We start from the raw sequence: 23,332 nt of genomic DNA on the forward strand, positions 1-23,332 counted from the left end.
ACAGGGCGTAAATTTGTGCAGGAAATATTTAAAAGTAAAGTAAACCATAATTTACCTATAAATCGAACAAGCCTCAACACGGCCTTGTTTCAAACCGGACTACCTGTTACCAAATAATATAGGTACTTATTACATATTTTATCATTTCTGTAGTGAAGTACCTTTTAACGAAGCTCTACAATTTACCTACATTTTTAACCAAAAATGAAGCCATAAAATGCAAAGGTAAATTCGATTTGTGTACATTGTGTTGTATTCGCTTGCTTTTCTTGATTCAATATACATACCTAACTGAAAATATTATGATAATAGTAATTCTATAAACAAATAGGTAATAATGTATGAACTAAACTTTATAAGTAAGTAGGTATCTACCTATCCACTACAAAAATGGCCAATGATTTTACCTATTTTGTAAGATAAGTATGTACACAAAGTATACATTATTCTTTAAAAATATAAACTATATACATAATAATAATAAATATAATTTTAGAAGTGTGTAAATTAGGTAATATTTTGGATACACTGTTGTGAAAAAAACAATTATTTACTGGAAATAAAATAAAATATTTTTAACGCTGGTATGGAATAAGATAGAGCTGTTTTTTCTAAATATCGATAATCTTATTAACGTCAGCAACGTTACGTTCGATAAAACGAGAATATGCAGATTTTTATGAACGTGAGTGATGTTATATGTATTTATGTGTGTATGAACGCAACAGTTTATCATTTGATCTGTTATTATATGGCGTATCGATACTTTTAAAATATTATTGGATTGGGTAACATAGTCAAAATATTATTAATAAATTATTCTATTAATGTAACTTTTTGAATTTTATAAAGAGAACAAAAAGTTCACTTAATCATATAAACCAGCCAGCTACTGCTTTGTTGTTACTATGGTTAAGGCGATACCTCAAGGTCCATTTTCAAACATTTTGTTTCACCTTTAATCTGGGTAACTAAATAAGTATTGGCAAGTAAAGAATTTAAATTCACGTCTAGTTAGTGATTAGTTCTCGCAGTTGAAAGAAAAACGTAAAAATAATTAATAATCATGGATATTTCGGCCTTTAAAATTTCGTCATATTAAAATGCATGAAAATGGACCTTGAGGTATCGCCTTAAAGCTTATTTTCAATATCAAACCCCTATTTGGCAATTGTACAGAGTTCTAAATGGAGCAGCCATGGTTTGATATTTTGTTTTTTTTTATTATTTAATACATGCACGCAAATCAAAATTTTACACAGTTACATTTATGAGAGACATGCTCTAAATATTTAGTTTATTTGCCACTTTCATCAAAAAATATATAGGGAAATTAACATGACACTAAAATTTATTATTTCATGTATTGTGTGCTTAATTTTACAAGATAATATTATTTTAATTTCGTGTTTTTTTTATTTTAACTATATTTTATAAATATCGATATAACCATGTCAATCACATGGTACATCACTAACGTCTTCGAGTCTAAACGAACGAATCGGCGATTTGTTGTTTGATAAATGGAAGAAAAATAAGAATCTTATATAGTGTTATACATCAAACTTCAAAATTGCATTCAACACGATGGCTTACCACTACGTGGTAACCGCGCAGAAACCTACGGCGGTTACAGCATGTGTTACCGGTAAATACTAGTTTTGTTCTGTGTTTTTGTCTTATTGAGGTTAGATTGGTATTATGGAGCGATAAATAACAATTACCATTGCATTTTCGCTCTGAAGAAAGAACCCATATAAAGTTTTATTCGCTGTAAAAGCTGTTTTACTTGCATTCAAATTGCGTTCCTATTGTCACAGTCGAACAAATGTATGAGACTTCATAGAACGCGCACCCTCATGTGTATCAATTTAGTACATTTTTTTAAAACCATAAACAAATCTTAAAGTTCACTACGTAGTCATTTAAATTCTTGCCGTAAAGATGTTTAAAAACATTCTAATAAGGGGAATATTGTATGGAAAAGTATTTTTATCCTGGAGTATACCTACAATGATCTTTCGGCGGGAATTTATGAAGAAACCTAGCAGAATGAGAAATGATAATGTTCAACAATTTGTCGAACGAATAATATTATGATTTCCAAATAATAATTTTAATTTTGAATACAATGAAGGCTGTATTTGTCATAATTATATCTGGCCTTGTCTGAATATTATTTATTATAATAATCTTAATAACCAGTGATGACCTTAGGAGGGTGGAACTGGGCAACTACTTGGGGCTTTAAGCTTACAGAGGTCTCTCATGGTGCCTTGGCAAACTTCCTTTTAGCATCATTTTGCAAGTGTTTACATTGTGACAGTATTTTTTTGTTCACATTGTTTTTTTTGCTGTGACCTGAGGGCCCAAATTAGTTCTCTACACCACTTTTGATAAGTCCTTTGTTTATATCTGTAACATACAGATAATCAAAAATGAAAAGACTATATAATTTCATAATTATTAAATAACCTACAAGACTTTGAAACTGTTGTGTCTTTTAAATTGTAAAAACACATAAAAAGGCACAAAGATATAGTAAAATGTTTTTATTATATATTTGTTTTAATGACAATGAACAAAGAAAAATAAAAAATTAGAAACTATATTTTTCTAGAAACTATTGCACCATATTGCAGAAAAGATAAATTTACTTTTACTTAGTGTTATCTTATAATGCAAAAAAACTTGTGAACTTTTAGTATTTTTTTAAGTGATTGCGCATTACTTATTTACAGTTATTGTATTCAATACTGTTCATCACCAGCATTGTGTATATTTTATTTTCTTAATAACCAATCAAAGTTCTTGCCGTTTTATCTTTTATTAACAAATTTCCTATGATATCTACTTATTTATTTGTATACTAGGTGTGCCACAGTTGTTATAACATTTATATGTGCAAATTTAGAAGCCTAATTTAGACAATAAAATTTTGAGGCACTATATAATAGTAATAATGTTTGTTTATCCAAGTCCACACTAGCTGTGCCTATATGGTAGACTTCAGTTTTAATTTTACATGTGTTTTAATATATCCTAAATTAAATAATTATTATTCTAAACTATCACTGTGTGTGTGTGTGAGGGTAATGTTATGTTTATATAATGATGGGGAATTATAACTTACTTTATGGACAATCAACACTTCAGTTCGCCCCATGACCATAAATAAAAAAACTGTGATAAATCTTTAAAATTGCATTATTTTGATATGTAACATTTGCATAAATGATAGAAATCATTATGTCGCAAAAATGAGATTTAATATTTTCATGTTGATAAAAATTAGATTAAATATAATTTAGGGTTCCATCTTTACTTATCCTCCAGGATTATTGGAAATTTTTCCTGGAAAATACATAGAATGTTGTGATATATAATTCAATTTATACATCTAATATATCATAGAACCTTGTAATAGTCAACCAGCAATATTTTTATATGCATCTCACAATGTATATCGAGCGGTTGTTTGACAATTTATACCTACTAGTAGGAGGTTATTAACCCAATGAAGTGGCTGTAATAGTGATGGTTTTCTAGTTTAATCTGTGTTAATATCATTCCTGCACCTGCTAAAATAATTATTTTATGAATCACATGCATGGTAAGTTACACAAGAATTTAAGTAAATGGAGTGTTTGCAAGCTATATAGGAAAAATTCTTTATACATATGGCCACATTCTATGACAAAAGTTATATTCTTTTTAAGTAATTATGTATCATGCTGTATGATTATGATGTCATCTGTTTTTGTGTTTTAGAGCTAAGTGCCTACATTGACGCACACATATATCTATAGATTATAGTTATATTGCAACAGGTGTATTTTCCTAATAAATGACCTATTGGTCGGCACTAGCCCCCCTGTACTATCGAGTGGGTTTAAGCCTAAGTTAACAAGCTGAACTAATGTCGGTTTAGAACTTACCCATTAATCAAAAATTATTGCAGAAAATCTTAGTATGCAGTTTTTTAGACTATTCCTTCTTTAAGTGTTCAAAACGTAACAGCTTAGTCAGAAGAGTGTGGTGTCGCGGTGGGCTTTGAACTTGCGAGTTCTCTGCAATTTGGCTGTCGCCGCTATTACCAGCATACCACTAAAATCTTCATTAAAAATCTTTTACTTCATTCGATTTTAGGAAACTTCACATCTCCGACGGACCTGAACCTTCTGGTTGCGAAGGTGAACCGCCTCGAGATGTACTTAGTGACGCCGGAGGGCCTGCGGCCGCTGAAGGAGGTCGGCCTGTACGGACGAGTGGCTAAAATGAGACTCTTCAGACCTCCTGTAAGTTGCTTACCGTCAATATTCATGAAAATGAAAAATACGTCAATGAGAGTCATTAAAAAATTAACAGTAGTAGTCACCTAGAACCAGCACAGGGCAGGAAGGGTCATGACCCAATGACCTCCCTGGAATCGCCCTTGTCAATAAGTTTTGATTTTTACAAGCATCCTTTTCACATAATGGTAGTAAATAAATAGCTTAAATCTTTATCCCCTTATTCATAGACGTCTTTTATATATGTATGGAGTAAAGCTGTGATATTGAGATACAGCAATATTAGCCAATCACAACGGCCCTTTGGCTATTTACTGTGAAGACTGCCAGGCTATCAGCTTGAGAAACAGACTTGTTATCACAGCTTTATTCCGTCCTTAGATAAAAAATGTCTATGAATAAGGAGGTTGATGTTTAAGATATTAAGATATAATAATGGCTGCAACCTACTGAATATTAAGAAAGTTGTTTACTCTATCATGAACTATACTCTAAAAAATTTCTAATTTTAATGAATTCATAATTTCAGTATGAGAAGAAAGACTTAGTATTCATACTGACAGCACGTTACAACGCCATGATCCTCGAGTGGCGAACAGGGGCCAACGGAGAGCTGGAAGTAGTCACCAGAGCCCACGGCAACGTGTCTGATCGCATCGGCAAACCGTCCGAGAACGGCATACTGGCTGTAATCGACCCACAGGCGAGGGTCATAGGGTTGAGGCTTTATGACGGGCTGTTTAAAATTATACCCTTGGATAAAGACTCTACTGAACTTAAAGCAGCTAGTTTAAGGTGAGTAGATTTTGAAAAGATTATTTATAAATCTTTTTGCTATATTTTTTGTTGTATGGAGGCACTGAAATTGTGTTAACCATTACCGAAACAATCATGTTTTAGATTGAAATTATTATGCAAGTAAATTAATATTTTTAATAAAAGTTGCACTATAGTGACTCATCAATTAACAAATGTTATAAGTAGGCTAGTTGACTACTTTGTTTAAAATATATTTATCAAAAATTTATGTCATCCAAAATCAAACAGAATAATAATTTTAAATCCTGCTGTTAATAAGTAAGTTATAAAGATTTGAAATTAGGTGAAAGGAATAGTTGTAAAATAAATATCAAACTGTGACGTCACCGGCCATAGCGCTGCGTGCGTGAGAAAAAGATAGCAATATAACTCCCACCACCTCTTCACTTTTACTCACAATATTACAATTGTGAATGACGCCTATGTTTTTCAAACACTTTTAGTCCTGTTTTGCCGAAGAATATCTTTTCGCGTTAATTTCAATAAAAAAACAGGAAACTACCCTATTGTTTTCCTATTTTCAGATTAGAAGAACTAAATGTGTATGATGTTGAGTTTTTACATGGTTGTTCAAATCCCACATTAATCTTGATACACCAGGACCTTAATGGAAGACATATTAAGGTATTTGACATATTTATTAGAACTTTTATCTTTCGGCGTACCTTTATAGAGGAGAGGTCTTCCGCGAATGTCGCGACGTATTAACTAATATTTTCAACAACAAAACATATTATTTTAATCAGTGGCGATCCTAAAGAATGGCAATTAAGACTACCCAGATCCTCGCGCTTGTAAGGGACATAAAGAAAAAACATTACCTTCTTACGGTAATCAGTTTAACAGCCCTCTCAAAGTCCTGTCACCCAGAGCATCGCATTAGTTGAGACCGCCACTATATGTAAATAAGACCGCTGTACTTGGTATACTAAAGTAATGTAATGTTTTTTCCAGACACACGAAATTAATTTAAGAGATAAAGAGTTTATGAAGATACCTTGGAAACAGGATAATGTAGAGACTGCAGCATCTATATTGATACCAGTGCCGAGTCCGTTAGGTAAATAACCGATATATATACTTTTAAAGTGACTAAGAAACCTTTGAGTTATTACAATACTCATGCGTAAATTTATCACAGATACGTGGAATATATTAGATGTGCGAAATTTCACGAAAATTCCACTCCTTTTTTGTGGTCCTTCGAGCCGGATTCGGAAAGTATAAGCATTTTTTTATAGCTTGATATTTTATTTTTCTTGTCTACAGGCGGAGCTATTGTAATTGGTCAGGAGTCGATAGTGTACCATGACGGGCAGAGTTACGTAGCAGTCGCGCCTCCACAAATTAAGGTAAATTTCAGTGTTCCAGATTTTTTTATGTGTTTTTTATTAAATATTTTGTAAATGGTTGCCAAAATCTAGAAATATAATAAATAGTCTTTCTTTTAAACTTTTCTGCCTTATTTTTTAATCCATAAATTGTTATATGTTTAATTATTTATTTATTGGATCATATCATTAATGGTCTATGTGTAAAATGTCCAAGCAATTTTTAACACATTACGCCAAATACTCAGTGTACAGATATCCCAACTTAAAGAGTTTCTTGACCTTCTTCACAGCTATAACACATTCGAAAACGGTGGTAGATTCTTGCTGATTTAAAAGACCTTATAAAAGTGAATATTAATAAAGATGTTTTTGACTTGAATTTAGTTGACCCAAATAAACTGCTACTGTCGCGTGGACGGACGCGGGCTACGGTATCTGCTGGGTGACACTGCTGGTCGCTTGCTCATGCTACTGCTCGAGTTGCATGAGAAAATGGACGGAACGCAAGCAGTCAAGGATCTCAAGGTGGAACTCCTCGGTAGGTATATGGATTAAGGGAGGCAGGCGGGTTGGATAGCTAGAGCGTAAGGTCCTCGCAGGCGGAGAGGGGACGTTTGCTGCAAATCGTATCGCATCGTGCTCGTGCGCGATAATAGTGCCAAAAAAATTTCCGCTCATTGTGTGAACATACCTACGCCCGATACTCGTACGAGTGGTCAGTATATTCGTGATTGGTCGATTCAATGTATAACGTGCCAATGTTTCACTTAATTGGTTCCGTAGTCAATGCTCATTTACAATTGAACTTGGAATGCTGTAAACAGACGGCTATCACTGCTCGCATTCACCACTCTTCATCTGTGCTCAGGACTCGTGTCGCTATCTTTTCGTGATTGCCATTTTTTTCATGTTGTAAACGACTGTGTGTATTTGGCAGGTGACATCCCAATCCCGGAGTGCATGACGTACCTGGACAACGGCGTGGTGTTCGTGGGGTCGCGGCTGGGCGACTCGGCGCTGGTGCGGCTGTCGGCGGCGCGGGACGAGGCGCACCACTACGTGCAGCCGATGGAGAGCTTCACCAGCCTCGCGCCCATCGTCGACATGTGCGTCGTGGACCTGGAGCGGCAGGGACAGAGCCAGCTCATCACATGCTCCGGTATATTATTATAGGCAGTACTGCTTTCTGATAGTACTCACCAGTCACTAATAAAATCAGAAAATTAAGAAGAGTTTATGATTCCAATCTATTCAACAAACTTAGTAGATCCGTCTGCCACAGAACCAATATACACCTACTAAGACGATTCCACAATATAATATGTGTCTGACCATGCAATGTTGTTAATTATGTTGTCTCAGCTTGTCTCACCTCAGCTTAGCTGACATGTATTCCTAGATGTCCAAGTACAATAAAACTTTTTATATAGTCAGTAAAATATTTTCTTCGCTCTAGGTGCGTTCAAGATGGGCTCGCTTCGTATAATCCGCAACGGCATCGGCATACAGGAGCAGGCGTCGATCGACCTGCCCGGCATCAAGGGCATGTGGCCGCTCACCCTCGCCGCCAACTCGCCCTACCATGACACCCTCGTGTTGTCGTTCGTCGGGCAAACCAGGTTAGTTATCATGGCTGTTTATATTCCGCCAAAACGATCATAATTTGGAAATGGCTATTCATGGTTATCAAGGAAAATTATTATTAATTGAGTGCTTATATGATTATGTAGATAAAATATGTCCATAGGGACTTTCTTGTAATTTTTTTTACTACACTTATATTTTAATTTAGGTTTAAATCAGGGGAAATATTATTTAAAAACACGAAATGTAAAAATAGGTTACGTAATCCGAGTTCCATTTTTTATTCAGAGTTCTAACGCTCAGCGGTGAGGAAGTGGAAGAGACGGAGATCAAAGGCTTTGTGTCAGATCGACAGACTTTCTTCTGTGGTAATGTGTGCCACGACCAACTTATTCAGGTGAATATCTTGTTGATTTATTTAAAAGCTAAAATGATATTTTATCTTAGATAAAATGTTGCTTTTTTTCGTAGTAGCTTTACATTGATAAAAATATGATTAAAACCGTCCTTTTGTGAATAAAGTCATCTTTGATGTCGCCTAAAAATTAGTTCGGCTATTCGAGCTGTTTGAAAGGAACGTGAGTTTATAAAGACCAAATAACACGTTGCAAACACATTCACAAAATTAAGAGTATAGTTTATAACGATTATCGTATATAGCTGCTAGATAAGTCGGTCCATGAATGTGGTTGTAGCCTGTTTTGATGTGGGTGGTGTGGCGCAGGTGACGGACGAGGGCATCCGGCTGATCGCGCGCAGCGGCAGCGGCTGGGCGCTGGTGGCGGCGTGGGCGGCGCCGGGCGCGCGCGCGCTGTCCGTGGTGGCGTGCGGCGCGCGCGTGGCCGTGGCGGCCGCCGGCCCGCGCCTCTACCTCGTCAGGGTCCAGGACCACGCGCTCGAGCTGCACGCGTACGTACACACACACACACGCACACACACGCACTCGCACGCACACGCACACACGCACACCTGACTTGTACTGATACGTCATTATTTTAAATACGCAGTCAACACGTTAATATTTGTCGTCATACATTTCTAAGCTACAGTTAACAAATCTCTAACTTCAGAGAAGTATGCATGGACGAAGAAGTGGCGTGTCTTGATCTCGGCCCGGGAGAAGACGAAGCGCTGCTCGGCGTTGGATTGTGGACGGATATATCCGTCAGAGTGCTGCGACTGCCGGACTTGCGGCCGCTGCACAACGAGAGACTGTCTGGAGGTGAGTCAATAAAATTTTATTTATCGCATGAAATGTCGATAAATATTTGGAGGAGACAAAGCATTGCTCAGAGAGCAAGGACGGATATATCCGTCAGTAATTAACGTTTGTTTAAAGAAAAACTTCTGAAGGTGAGTTGATAAAATTATATTTGTGAAAATTACATAATATAAAATATTTATTTTTTACATCCGCTAAGCTAAAAAAATTGATCCGCCGAGCCGGATCAAACTAGACACACTGCTACACACGTGATTTATTTTCCAGAGATAATCCCGCGCTCGCTACTAATCTGCGTATTGGAGGGCGTGTGTTATCTGCTGTGCGCCCTGGGTGACGGCTCTATGTTCTACTTCACGCTGGACCAGGAGACAGGCGTACTCACTAATAAGAAGAAAGTCACATTAGGCACGCAGCCCACAGTATTAAGGAGTTTTAGGTATTGTGTAATGATCTATTACTGGACTTTTTTAAGTAGTACTTGGAAGATCTTTTGAGATTTATCCTAATTTCAAGGATTTCGGGTCCAGTGTATATACTGAGAATCATTTTACATATAAATTAAATATGAAGAAAACAGTGGCATTATATTCGCAAAATTTGTATCTTACATTAAAATTAAAAAGGATATAATTTTATTTTTCCTCATGAATCCGTATTTTTTTCTCTATAATATCTTTTTTATTGCAGATCTTTATCAACGACAAATATATTCGCATGCTCGGATCGGCCCACAGTGATATTCTCATCGAATCACAAACTGGTGTTCTCTAACGTGAATTTGAAAGAAGTGACGCATATGTGTTCGCTCAATGCACAGGCATATCCGGATAGGTGAGTTAGATACTGCTTTCAACCATACCATTCTAGCAAATCTTATGACCACAAGAATGATAATAATGTTTATAAAAAAATATCTGCTGGACGGGCTCAAGTGTTTGGTACAAAAGTTTCCTTTGTTGGGTTTTATATGGTCCGTAAATTTGCTGAAACTCCATAAACTCTTTCACTTTCCCTTGATAAAAGTCGGCAAAGTTCTTACAATTCATGACTTGTTGACGTACGAAGGTCATGTATCTCATACACGGAATATCTAGTATAAAACTACTGGTCCTTCATACCATACTAATAGCATAATTTATGTGATGTAATTGATACATAATATCGATTCTTAATCGATTATTTTTCCTTTGCAGTTTAGCATTGGCAACAGATAGTACAGTAACAATCGGCACCATAGATGAAATACAAAAATTACACATACGGACAGTACCATTGGGTGAAACACCTCGAAGAATCGCATATCAAGAGGCTTCACAGGTAAAATTATATTTAAAAAAAAAATGTCAGAACAAAATGAAGTATTCAATCAAGGATGTATTAAACATTGAAATAATTGGGTTTGATATAATCGATTTTTAGGTTTATAAAATGATGCATCTTAGTTTTATTGTGAAACTTTCGATTGGTACATTAGATAAGAAAATGACTATTGTTAGAATGTTTTGTATAGTTATCGAGTATCGATATGAGATTATGTCGGTATTGTATAAGTAAGTCCTCCCGTGACTATGAAGGCTGCAAAGGCTTTGAAACGTCTTGAGAAAACTAAAATAATTTAAACCGCGATAAAATCCGAAAAATAGTTTAATCTGAATGTATAAGTAATTGTTGTGCGTGGTGTGGCAGACGTTCGGCGTGATAACGATGCGCGTGGACAAGGCGGAGGGGTCGCTGGGCGCGGTGTCGGTGCGGCACAGCGCGTCGACCGCGGCGCCGTCGGCGTCGGGCGCGGCGTGCGCGGCGGGCGCGCTGCCGCCGGCGGCGCTGGGCGCGCTCGGGGCGCACGCCGGCCTCGCCGCGCACGCCGCGCCCGCCAAGCTCGCCGCGCACCACGCGCACGCCGCGCACGCGCTCGACGTCGAGGTGCACAACCTGCTGCTGCTCGACCACCACACCTTCGAAGGTACGCCCATCGATACACACCGCCATTTCTTATGTTTACGCTAATATTAATATACTGTAGCGAACATCCCTATTCCTCGCACCCCACCCCTGCCCCCGCGGCGGCGCTCGGGACGACTCGCTGACCGTGCCCGCGCGCCTGTTTAGTCCGGCCCCAGTCACCATCGATGCGAGGCGCGTTCCGCGGTCGCCCCGCGCCCGCCGTCTTGTACGGTGGCGCGAGTTTTGTATTCGACCCATAGATATAAGTATTTGTACCAAATTAACGTCCTTTGTATCGTACCGACATAAATTGTGTAATGTTTACATAGTGTTTTATTCCCAATACAAACCGCTATAAAGTGGCAGCCTAACGTGGGACTGAATTGTGTGAGTACATACGAAAGGACACGACCACTTCGTTCGGTAAATTCCGCGCCGAAGTTCGGAAGTGTAGGTATTAGGTACTCGTTACGAGCCGCGTGCGCCAGTTCTTTGTCGGCGAATGTTCGCTGAAATGGCCACGCCTACTTCGTCCAGTACAAGCGTCGTAGGCCTCGTGCTCCGAGTGTCGCGACGAACTTCGTGAAGTATATTCGCTACGCGTCGTGTGTACCGGACGCCGGTAATGTGTCGGCGAGTGTTCGCTGAAACGGGACGCTTACCTTGTCAAGTAGATTGAAGCTCGTCTGTGGGTCGTCGTGTCGGTCAATGTTGGACTACAAAGAGAGTCACGAGACGTGTATATATGCCTACTGGGCGTTACATCAGTGACTTGTGCCGCGTATTCGATGTGTTCCGTAAAACTTTTCGTAAAGTCTTATTACTATCAGTGCATTGTACCTAGTTACTTACTGTTACCGGTGTGCATCCAGAACTGCATATTGTGTTTGGACAGTGAGAGTTACCTAGTTTGTGCATAGATAGGTACCTATTTTACGGACATTGACTTGGTGACGACGTTGTGGCAAAGTAGTTGTTTTTTTTTACCCAGTTTTGCCACCTGGGAGTGCAGTGGTTTATGTGCGTCAACGTTTAATTGCTTCGATCGTGTTGTGACGAATTCTACGATGGTGCTAACGCGATCTCGCGCTGCGAGCCCGTCGCAGGTCGGGGCTGCGCCCGAGGCCGCGGCGTCGCCGCCGCCTGTGGCACCTGTTGAGGGTGTCTTCGAGCTCCGGGGGCCATCGTCCGGCGTCGCCCATGGTGATTGTATCGCTGGGGCTGCATCGAGCAACGGTGCACCGCCGCCTTCGTCCGACGTGCCGGTGACAGGTACACCGCCAGTTGCTGGCGCGGTAGCTACCGCCGCTGGCGTGGTCGTGTTGACCAATGAGCAGCTGATGCTGCTTCTGGATCGAGTAAGTGGCAAATCGTCGGTAAGTGACACCACTGTATTAAATAATCGGAATCTCTCAAAATGCACTGCGCGCTTCAACGGCGACGAGTCGTCAGATGTCACGGCTTTTATTGACGCCGTGGAAACTTACAAAGAATGCGCACGCGTCGAGGACGATATCGCATTGAGAGGACTATCAATGCTCTTGACAGACTTGGCTGCGACGTGGTGGCAAGGTGTAAAGGCCGCTACAAGTTCTTGGTCAGAGGCGATTGCGGCACTAAAGAACACTTTTGGGCCACGTTTACCACCGCACCAAATCTACAGAGAAATCTTTAAGAGGGAGCAGCGAAAAGGAGAGGCGACAGATTTGTTTGTTTGTCATGTGCGGGCATTGATCGCACAGCTGCCGCATTCGACATTGGCAGAGGAGGTACAGTTAGACATGGTATATGGACTTCTACACGTCGGTATCCGAGAAAAGGTACCCCGCACAAGTTTCGCCACCTTCAGCGAGATGTTGACGTGCGCTAGACGGGTCGAAGATATTATGAGGGAAAGCCGTGCGCCATCATCCTCATCAACATCGCATTCGTCACCTTCTCCAGGGTCATCAGCGCCTATGAATAAGAAACGACCCTACTGTGTATACTGTAAGCTGTATGGCCATTCGAAAGAAACTTGCCAACGGCTCAAGGATAAAAGGCCAAAGGAAGGCAGCCCTGATGGCGAAAAGGGACGACCTACCATCACCTGTTTCGGGTGTGGCGCGCCCGGGGTGATTCGTTCCAATTGCACCACGTGCAAAGTAAAGAAGGAAACTGTGGCGTCCGTGTTTCAATCGGTGTCCGCGAGTGCCGTCACACTAGGTTCGCGCGTGCGACCAGTGATTAGTGTTTGGATTAATGGTTGTAAGGGCCAATTGCTAGTGGACACTGGTGCGAAGCATTCCATAGGCAGTGCTAGTTTAAGGCGTCACTTAATTAATAACGGTCATGTATTTGAATCTGTTTTTATGGAACTTAAATATGCTGATGGTAATTCAGTCGCTCAAAATGTTGAAGTAGCGCATGTTGATGTTAAGGTGCGAGGGATATCGGTGTTAGGTATGAATTTTATTCAAGGTGTTGGCATGGTGTTGGATTTTGATTCGGGGGTGTGGTACATGGAACGCGACCGGACGCCTCAACCGCTTTGTTTTGAAAGCGCTTCCAGCCATTCGCTTGGCTGCGCATCCGTTTGTCTCCGCGAAGACGAGGGTTCCCATCTGGACTTGTACCAACGCGAACAGCTTTCCACCCTTCTGAATGCTCATGAAGACATTTTTACTCCGGGGGGAGGACCAACAAAATTCGCACAACATCGCATCGATACTGGAGATGCTGCGCCGGTCGCAGGTCCTCCTTATCGCGCTTCACCTGCAAAGAAGGAAATTATTAAAAAGGAATTGGATAGGATGCTGGAAGACGGAGTCATTGAAGAGGCCGAGTCTGAGTGGGCTGCGCCCGTAGTTTTGATACCTAAGAAAAACGGTGAAGTTCGTTTTGTGTGGACTATAGGAAATTGAACCAAGTGACACGCACCGACCAGTACCCTATACCAGTGATTGACGAATTGCTCAAGAGCACTAAGGCAAATTGCGTGATGTCGACTATTGACTTAAAAGCTGGTTATTGGCAAACGGAAGTTGCACCCGAAGACCGTCACAAGACTGCTTTTACTACGCCTTTCGGGACGTTTCAATTCCGCCGTATGCCATTCGGACTAAAGAACGCACCAGCGACGTTTCAGCGTTTAATGGACAGAATGAGGTCTGGCCTGAAAGATGTATGTGTTCTTACATATCTTGATGACATCTTGATTATTTCATCGGATTTAGATAACCACTTAGAAGACTTGAAGCAGGTTTTTGATAGGCTTCGCCTTTTTAATCTAAAAGCAAATAGAGAAAAATGCGCGTTTGCAAGAGCAAAAATCACTTACCTGGGACATGTGATATCTGCACAGGGCATCGAGCCTGACCCCTCGAAGGTAGAAGCAGTCGTGAACATGAGGCCTCCAAAGAATTTGAAGGATTTGAAGACGTTCCTACAGACATGTTCCTGGTTTAGAAAATTTATTCCCCATTTTTCCAAAGTTGCACGTTCTCTTACGGACTTAACAAAAAAAGGTCGACGCTGGCAGTGGGGGGAGACCGAAGGTAAGGCCTTTGAAGAGTTGAAGCTCCGGCTTTGTATGAGCCCCATCCTCCGCCAGCCGGATTTTAATGAACCGTTCATCCTACGTACGGATGCTAGTGCTTTCGCCTTGGGAGCCGTGTTGATGCAGGGCCCTAACCCTGCTGAAGAAAGACCCATTGAATACGCCAGCAGACTATTGATCCCGGCGGAGCGGAACTACCACACTACTGAGCGAGAAGCTTTAGCGGTAGTGTGGGCACTAGAAAAGTTCCGAGGATACATAGAAGGTGCACGTGTACAAGTGGTAACAGATCACCAACCGCTGAAATGGTTACTCACGTTGAAAACTCCCAGTGGACGATTAGCACGATGGGCGATGAAAATTCAGTCTTATGATATAGAAATCGGATATGCTCCTGGCCGCGTTAATGTTGTCGCGGATACGCTCAGTCGACCAGTGATTGATGATGTGGAGGAACCATCCTCAGCCCCTTGCAACATCTGTCCGGTGGTCGTGGACTTACCACGGAGAGGACCGGAGGAGATTCGGGCCGCCCAGCTGGAAGACCCGGAAGTTAGGAAAATTATTGAAGATTTCGAAGACACCTGTAACTCTGACTCTGCAGTGCGCTGGACTGATAGAGGCTTTTATCTTTCACAAGGCGTATTATATCGTTGTGACCCTGACGGAGAGTCCGAAGAGCCTCAGTTAGTCATTCCAGAATCCCTACGTGCCGAGCTCATGCACGAACTTCATGATGCGCCGACGGCAGGTCACCTGGGGATCGAACGCACTCTGAAACGAATTAAGGAGAGATTTTACTTTAAGGGTATGAGGACTTATGTAATCCAATACTTGAAGTCCTGCAATGAATGTCAGAAATATAAGGCCACGAATTTGAAGCCCGCAGGCCTCATACAGACCCCGGTGCTGCATCAGAGATTTGAAGTGCTAGCAATAGATCTCTTCGGGCCGCTGCCCGAAGGCCAACGAGGAGAGAAGTGGATCTTGCTCGTGGAAGATACCGCCAGCCGCTGGGTCGAAGTATTTGCACTATGTGATTCGACTGCGGAGACGTGTGCCAAGGTTCTTATTGAAGAAGTATTTTTGCGCTACGGACTACCACGCCGTGTAGTATCTGATAATGGTAGCCAATTTGTATCGGCGGTTATGCAGAAGGCTATGTACGTTCTGGGAGTGCAGCAGTCATTAATACCTGTGTATCACCCGGAAGCCAATCCGGCCGAACGAAAAAACCGTGAGCTAAAGCAGCTTCTTGCCATATTAATTGGACCGGAGCATAGGCACTGGCCTAAGGTCCTACCTGCGGTTCGGTTTGCCCTAAATAGTGCGCACAACTTGTGTACGGGACAGTCAGCTGCTTACCTGACGTTTGCTCGAGAGATGCGTTCGCCGATGGCCGTGCACACGGACATACGGGAAATTGTGTCCGCGCAGAACTATGTGCCACAGATAACGCCGTATTTGAAGGAATTTGCCCGCGTATTAGTTGAAGTGAAACATAGGGTCGAAGACCAACAAGATCTCCGAAAGGCTGCTGGCGACCGTCATCGTCGGAATGTTCCACCTTATGAAGTGGGGGACCTCGTCTTGGTGGAGACGCACTTTGCGAGTAACGCCTCTAAGGGTTTTAACTCCAAGTTCGCCCCGCGGCGTGAGGGGCCTTATCGCGTCTCCAAGGTCGTTACTCCGACGACGTTTGAAATCGTAGATTCCTCTGGGGAGATAAGGGGAAAATACCATGCCAGCGCTTTGACACGTTACGTAGGGGGAGATAAAGTTGTAAGGCATCCACGCCGACGTGGTCGTCCAGCCAAGCCACGGTCGGGACGCCCTTGTGGCTTGGGGGGAGGATGTAGCGAACATCCCTATTCCTCGCACCCCACCCCTGCCCCCGCGGCGGCGCTCGGGACGACTCGCTGACCGTGCCCGCGCGCCTGTTTAGTCCGGCCCCAGTCACCATCGATGCGAGGCGCGTTCCGCGGTCGCCCCGCGCCCGCCGTCTTGTACGGTGGCGCGAGTTTTGTATTCGACCCATAGATATAAGTATTTGTACCAAATTAACGTCCTTTGTATCGTACCGACATAAATTGTGTAATGTTTACATAGTGTTTTATTCCCAATACAAACCGCTATAATACTCTTCATAATTATTCTTGGAACACAAAAAAATATATATATATTTTATTATCAACATAAAAATTACATCTGCCTAATACATTTATTAAACTATTCACATCAAAGCTCACACATGTTGACCAATACATCTACCAAAGAATATCCAAACAATAAGGATTTATTAGATATTCGACTGAATGTGTGTTAGCCAATACGTAGACGCGAAAAGCAATGTTGCTAATTCAAGAGATCTAATGACATTGATGGATTAAATGCTGCATCCAAACATTAGCCAAATGTTAGGTCAAATATTGACCAACGTATAACAGAGCCATGAAATCCACAAAATAATGTTCATTATTATTTCTAGTCCTCCACGCTCACCAGTTAATGAACGGCGAAATAGCAATGTCATTAGTATCTTGCAAATTGGGCGACGACCCCAATCATTATTACGCCGTGGGCACCGCCATACTGAACCCGGAGGAATCAGAGCCTAAACAAGTGAGTAAAACCGATTAACATATTAGTTTTGATGACAGAAACATTATTTTTTATCTAACCAATTGTTAACTCAATAAAGGATAATCGATAAATGCCATTTTGTCGATTTTATAAATTTGATTTTAAATTTATATCAGTTTATTATAGTGGCAATATCGAAATAATCTGAAATTTTATTATAAGATCCTATTTTTTTCTGTGAACAGGGTAGAATACTGTTGTTCCACTGGTCGGAAGGTAAACTAGTGCAGGTCGCTGAGAAAGAGATAAAGGGCGGTTGTTACACGCTGGTCGAGTTCAACGGGAAACTGCTCGCCTCCATAAATAGCACGGTGAGATCTATCAACAAAATAATTCCGTGTTTAACAAGAAATAATTATCGATGTTCATTTAGAATTTCTTTATATAAAATTAAATAAAACAATAATAAGTGTCAGATAAGCATATTTACTAATCTATACATGACATTTTAATAAATGAATACCAATTTTGTTTACACATATCGATGTTCCATAAAGATCAACTATCGACTTTGAAAATGGTCGATACTTTTAAATTAAAAGTCTATAAAAATATTTTTTCTGACAATTTGTTTTAAAAACGCTATTAAAAATTTATTATAAAAGGTTTCATTTCAATTTTTGTTATATTTTACAGGTGCGTCTATTCGAGTGGACGTCAGAAAAAGAATTAAGATTGGAGTGTAGCCACTTCAACAATATTGTAGCTTTATACTTGAAGGTCAAAGGTGACTTTATACTAGTCGGTGATTTGATGCGATCCATGTCATTATTACAATATAAACAGGTAAGTTTCACAGTATTTTTTTTTATATTTCAGTGGAAATATACCCTTGATATCTACCTCCAAGCATAATACCTTCTAAATTTGTATTAGTGGCTTGTCTCAAAGATTTGCGATTCGAAAACAGTCAGAATACATCCATTCAAAGAAGGCAGCATAATTATGAAAATCGATCAGAAACTTGTTATCTCATTCATCACATCATTGGCCATCGGATAGTGACTCTAGCACGAAAATTATGTGCTTCGGTTATTGTTTCGTTAAACGTTTGTATGGAAATGCGAACGAACTAATAACCATAGCGTAAAATGTTCAAGATTTGTGCTAAGGGTACGGATTTCATTTGCCTACAATATAAAAATAACCTTGTTTTGATTTTACCACAGTCCATAATTGTCCGTCGTTACAGATGGAAGGAAGTTTTGAAGAAATAGCTAGGGACTACAGTCCGAACTGGATGACGGCGGTGGAAATACTAGACGATGACACGTTCCTGGGAGCCGAGAATAGCTTCAACATGTTTGTGTGCCAAAAAGACAGGTTTGTATACATAGCTTAAGCAAATAGCTCATCTCTAGGTCTATGTTAGGGGGCTTTGGTTCAATGCTGGTATAAATAGTTTGTTCTCGGTTCCTGCGTCGGAAGGGGCTAGGTTTAAAAAACAAATTTAAAGCGTGAAAAGTGAGAACACCAATGAATGCGGACGTACGGAGCGACATGTTTATGAAATTACATCCAAGCTCCCTAAATAAAAATTAAAAAAGGGATTTTGGACGTTATGAAGTTTACGACAATCCCCTGACGTTACGAACATTTATGGTCTATTATTGCTGGCTTTCTTGGCGATGGAAAACATCCTAAGAAAAGTTATATACCTTAGAATTAATGAAATTCCAAGGTGTGTGAAGTCTACCAACCCGTACTAGGCCAGCGTGATGGATTGAGCCCTAGAGTCAGTAGAGGAGGCCCGTGCCTGGCAATAGGTCAGTGCATAGTAAAGGTAGGTACATAGGTATCATTTATGTTACCGTCGGGTTTAGGCTTTCTTACAAAACTGGCTTCAGTCGCATGATTAATCTGACCGTCCTGCTTGGCTCAGTCCTCCGTTTACATTCCAGGGTGGTGGTGAAGTTCACCGAGCAGCCTGACGGGTTGGTGGACTGGAGTTTATTAGATCAGGGATGGCGAGCCTTGAATTTGAAAAAAAAAAGGAAAAAATGCAACAAAACATTAAAAAAACGGAACTTGTACTCATGAACATGTTTGTAAGCAGTGATAGGGATTTTTTCTCATTACGCTGTTTTTTTTTGGAAGCCAGTTATACAATTTTTCTTTTTGGGAAAGTTTCTATGGGATCTATAAAAGGTTCACCATCCCTGGATTAAAAAGGATTTTAGTTTTAATTTTATTTTGTTTCGTTAAGCTGGTTTGTTTCGTTAAGAACGGTTGTTGTGAAATCTCGGCAATATGGAATATGGACGGTTTTTTAATAAAAGGCCAAACCATAGATAACATTATTTATGAAAATGGTATTTGCTAAGCGAATGCATATTGTGCCCTGATTGGTCCAGCATTTTTTCGCCAAGGCTGCTCAATCAAAATAGGCTTTTCCTTTGATTAGCTAAAGCAAAATCCTGTGCACAACGTTGCTTATTTCAAAATGGAACAAATATCGTAGTCAGAGACAAGAGTCCTTTATTTGTATGGAAAAATGTATATACTTTAACCTAACCTTAAATTTATTATTCATCGCTTCCTTATGGTAATGTTCAATCGAGTCTAAGCATGCATTTACCTCACCCGAACACCTAAACCCTGTAAAGGTAGACAGACAAGGGTACCCACTTTTCGCGATGATGACCAGGCCCATGATGTGACGGGGCGAGCTTATAGCCATATCGGACATAAATTCCAGCTTTCGAGCTGATACTAAAATGAAAAATCCAATATCACTTGTCCGACCCGGGACTCCAGAGCAGTGTACTGCGCACATAATGCATCTATGGGCTTACTCAAGTACTTGAAAGAACTATTCTATAAGTTGTGTGACGTGTTCCGCTTGTTGCAGTGCCGCCACGACCGACGAGGAGCGGCAGCAGATGGGCTACATGGGCCAGTTCCACATCGGCGACATGGTGAACGTGATGCGGCTGGGCTCGCTGGTGGGCGCGCACCACAGCGCGGACTCCGCCGCGCCCGTGCAGCACCCCGTGCTCCTCGCCACCGTCAGCGGCGCCATATGTCAGTACCACTTACATGTATACTCGGCTTGCAATTATTGTAAACGGATCAGAAACATCAAGTGAATTAATTACAAAGTAATTAGTATGAAATGTCTTCTTGTCTGTATACATTCAGCTGATCATATAGATAACTCTTCACATAGTGAAAATGCCCAATAGAAGAGAGAGTCCTTATCGTGTGTGATATGTAGAGACATTGTGAATTTTATTTATTTGCGAATTATCGAAACAATAGAACTTCACAGTATCGATACTTTTATCGATTTGAATATTCAAAACACAGCAAGAACTCACTAATCGATAATTTATCGATATTCCCACAGGTCTAGTAGTCCAGATATCACAAGACCTGTTCGACTTCCTGCATCAACTAGAAGACCGCCTCACACATACAATCAAGTCTGTGGGTAAAGTGCCGCACTCGTTCTGGCGGTCGTTCAACACGGACATAAAGACGGAGCCAGCGGAGGGGTTCATCGACGGGGACCTCATCGAGAGCTTCCTCGACCTGTCGAGGGACGTGCAGCACGAGACCGTGCAGGGTCTGCAGGTAAGAAAACAATATAATATATTCGAAATTTAACTTTCCAATTTATCTTGTTTTCGATTCCTAGATCGAAAAATGGCGATTTTTTCCTCGATTCGTGTATCCGTGGTGCTTGGAATTGTTGTATAATATGGCGATAGGCTTATTCCCTGTCATATCATGGAATTACACTATGTCGTGGAGGTATTGGTGCACTGTTGCACCTTATCTAAATTTCTGAGACGAGTGTATAATAATACTAGTCCAGTTTTGTACAATGTCGAACTCCTAGGCGTGGCTCTATTACTAAAAACAATGGCGAAGGATCCCTAAAACTCGATTTTTGCCGGCTTCCCTTTCGTAATTTATGTAAAATCTAATGATTAGCAGACCGCATTTATACATATTATTAGAACATATATTGTGTTCGGTTCCCTTTTGAAGAATTTCACCCTTTGCCACTGACGAAGAAGTCATTCATTAATCCACCACACTGGGGTTACTTAGTTTTATAATTCAATGTAATTTCAGATCGACGACGGCGGCGGCATGATGCGGGACGCGACGGTAGACGACTTGATAAAGGTTGTAGAGGACCTCACCAGGATACATTAGTGTTCCCCGCCCTGTCCCTGCCCAGTGTCACTGGTGCGAGCCATGAGCACATGTTATTCAATAAATTCCTCGACCTGGTTGCGTTTTGTTTATTTATCCTACAGTGACGCTGAAGTATGTAGCCTATAAGGAATATGTTTACTTCAACGGTCGCTAGATTTATGCCGGCCTGTCTATAGGCGGTATATGGTCGATATTAAACTGAAATTGTCTATGGTAGGTTTTGTGTACTGTGGTCATTTTTCAATTTATGTCCAATAAAGGCGTTTAACATTGTATAACCAATATTTTCGGAATGGAATGCTTATCGTTAAGTTGTAACTTCAATTTGCATTTTACTTAACTTTTACAATTACGTTAGTTCGAAACATCAAGGAGATTTGAAACAGTCAGTGCTAAGCTCAGACTGGCAAGTTCTCGCTGCAATATATTGCCGAACTTACAGATATGTATACACTTGCAGCAATATTTCAATAAGTGTATACGCATCGACTAACCGCAATCGGCTTCAGTTATTGTTTCCATGGGACAAATCGCTTGTCGAAGTCAACTTCAGCAAGCTTACTTACTAATCTAAACCGGACTTATCAAGGTTTATGTAGACTTTTTGAATGAGACCAAAAAATTAAATATGGCTCGCACCGATTTTATTTCCTATATAACGCCTCAACTTGAACTGCTTCGAGGCATTGTGTCGAACAGAAGCTTCTAGATACAGTTTTTGGGTTGATAATATTAGGAATAATGCGTCATGTACGGCAAAATCAGTACCGGAGTATAGTGCTGAAGTTCACGAGCGTGTATGAAGTTCTTGGTTATTTGTGTATTATAAAAGTATTTAAAATATTTGTGTTTTATTATTGTTCCTTCATATACATTTTACTTTTCTTTTTGTGCTTAGCAGCTCACAATATAAGTGACCAATTTTTGGCTTGGCGACATTGAGCGCCGACGCATATATGGCAGTGCGCAGTGCAGTGAATTTTTTACGGTCTTAAAACTATTGTCGACATTGTCTTCATTAAAATAATATTCAAAATCCTTTAACACAAATTGCATTACTTTGTTGTGTTAATGGGTTTTGAATATTATTTTAATGACGACAATTTCGATAAGTAATACTTTGACAGTAAAAAATATCTGCGGCGGTTCTCATAGTTCATGAATTCAGAATTGATCCAATCGGCGCTAACACTTCATCATAACCTGCTTATCGCAATAATTTATTATTATTGCCAAATTTTATCTCACACATGGAACTCTCACAAAATCGTCCCTCTGCCTACTTAAAAATTTTAAGAAGTTGTAATGGAAGTTAATTACGTTAACACAAGGCGTGATAAGCCACGCTCGGTGAAAAAAAAGTACTTATTCGTTAAAGGAGATAAAATAAAACAACAGCATATTCCATAACATTATATTCTCTATGATCCATCACAAAAACTTTCAAATCACAGCATTTTATGAACAAAATTTAGTACACAATGAAAACATGTATTTACATTATTATAGGCATATTCGAATTATTTAAAACATATTATGCCATTGAGAAATTAAAAATAAACAAAATTGCCTAAATTCACATTACTCCAAAATATGATTCTTTGCATATAACCAGCAACATTTATATTTAGCGACTTGGCAAGTTTATCGCAATATAAAGCAAAAGAGAAGAATAATTTAAATTTATCAAACAAAATTACTTGTATAATATTTTTTAATCTTACTACCATAAGAGAACTGAATTAGAAAACTGGCATACTTCGCGTACATGGGTAAACACAAT

The 23,332-nt window shown here is 40.2% G+C and overlaps 1 protein-coding gene across 2 annotated transcripts; it reads left to right on the forward strand.

Annotated features, from left to right (window-relative positions):
- Nucleotides 1-1,455: 1,455 nt before the first annotated feature.
- On the forward strand, nucleotides 1,456-22,392 carry LOC115453256 (DNA damage-binding protein 1). 2 transcript variants are annotated; one of them, XM_037438148.1, is made up of 24 exons: nucleotides 1,588-1,648; nucleotides 4,150-4,298; nucleotides 4,822-5,087; nucleotides 5,636-5,735; nucleotides 6,066-6,171; nucleotides 6,381-6,463; nucleotides 6,830-6,983; nucleotides 7,383-7,604; nucleotides 7,902-8,064; nucleotides 8,318-8,426; nucleotides 8,754-8,938; nucleotides 9,100-9,251; nucleotides 9,519-9,690; nucleotides 9,942-10,085; nucleotides 10,448-10,571; nucleotides 10,941-11,024; nucleotides 11,121-11,217; nucleotides 17,225-17,358; nucleotides 17,565-17,690; nucleotides 18,016-18,165; nucleotides 18,572-18,702; nucleotides 20,231-20,403; nucleotides 20,729-20,955; nucleotides 21,463-22,392. In XM_037438148.1, exons 1-24 carry the CDS (start codon nucleotides 1,588-1,590, stop codon nucleotides 21,544-21,546), a joined length of 3,396 nt encoding a protein of 1,131 aa, XP_037294045.1. In that variant the 3' UTR covers nucleotides 21,547-22,392. The 2 variants fall into 2 exon arrangements, with proteins under 2 accessions (XP_037294044.1, XP_037294045.1); XM_037438147.1 differs by having other exon boundaries at nucleotides 1,456-1,648; nucleotides 10,941-11,217.
- The last annotated feature ends 940 nt before the right edge of the window (nucleotides 22,393-23,332 follow it).

Source organism: Manduca sexta, chromosome 13 (genome assembly GCF_014839805.1).
Source record: "Manduca sexta isolate Smith_Timp_Sample1 chromosome 13, JHU_Msex_v1.0, whole genome shotgun sequence".
Classification (NCBI taxonomy): domain Eukaryota; kingdom Metazoa; phylum Arthropoda; class Insecta; order Lepidoptera; family Sphingidae; genus Manduca; species Manduca sexta.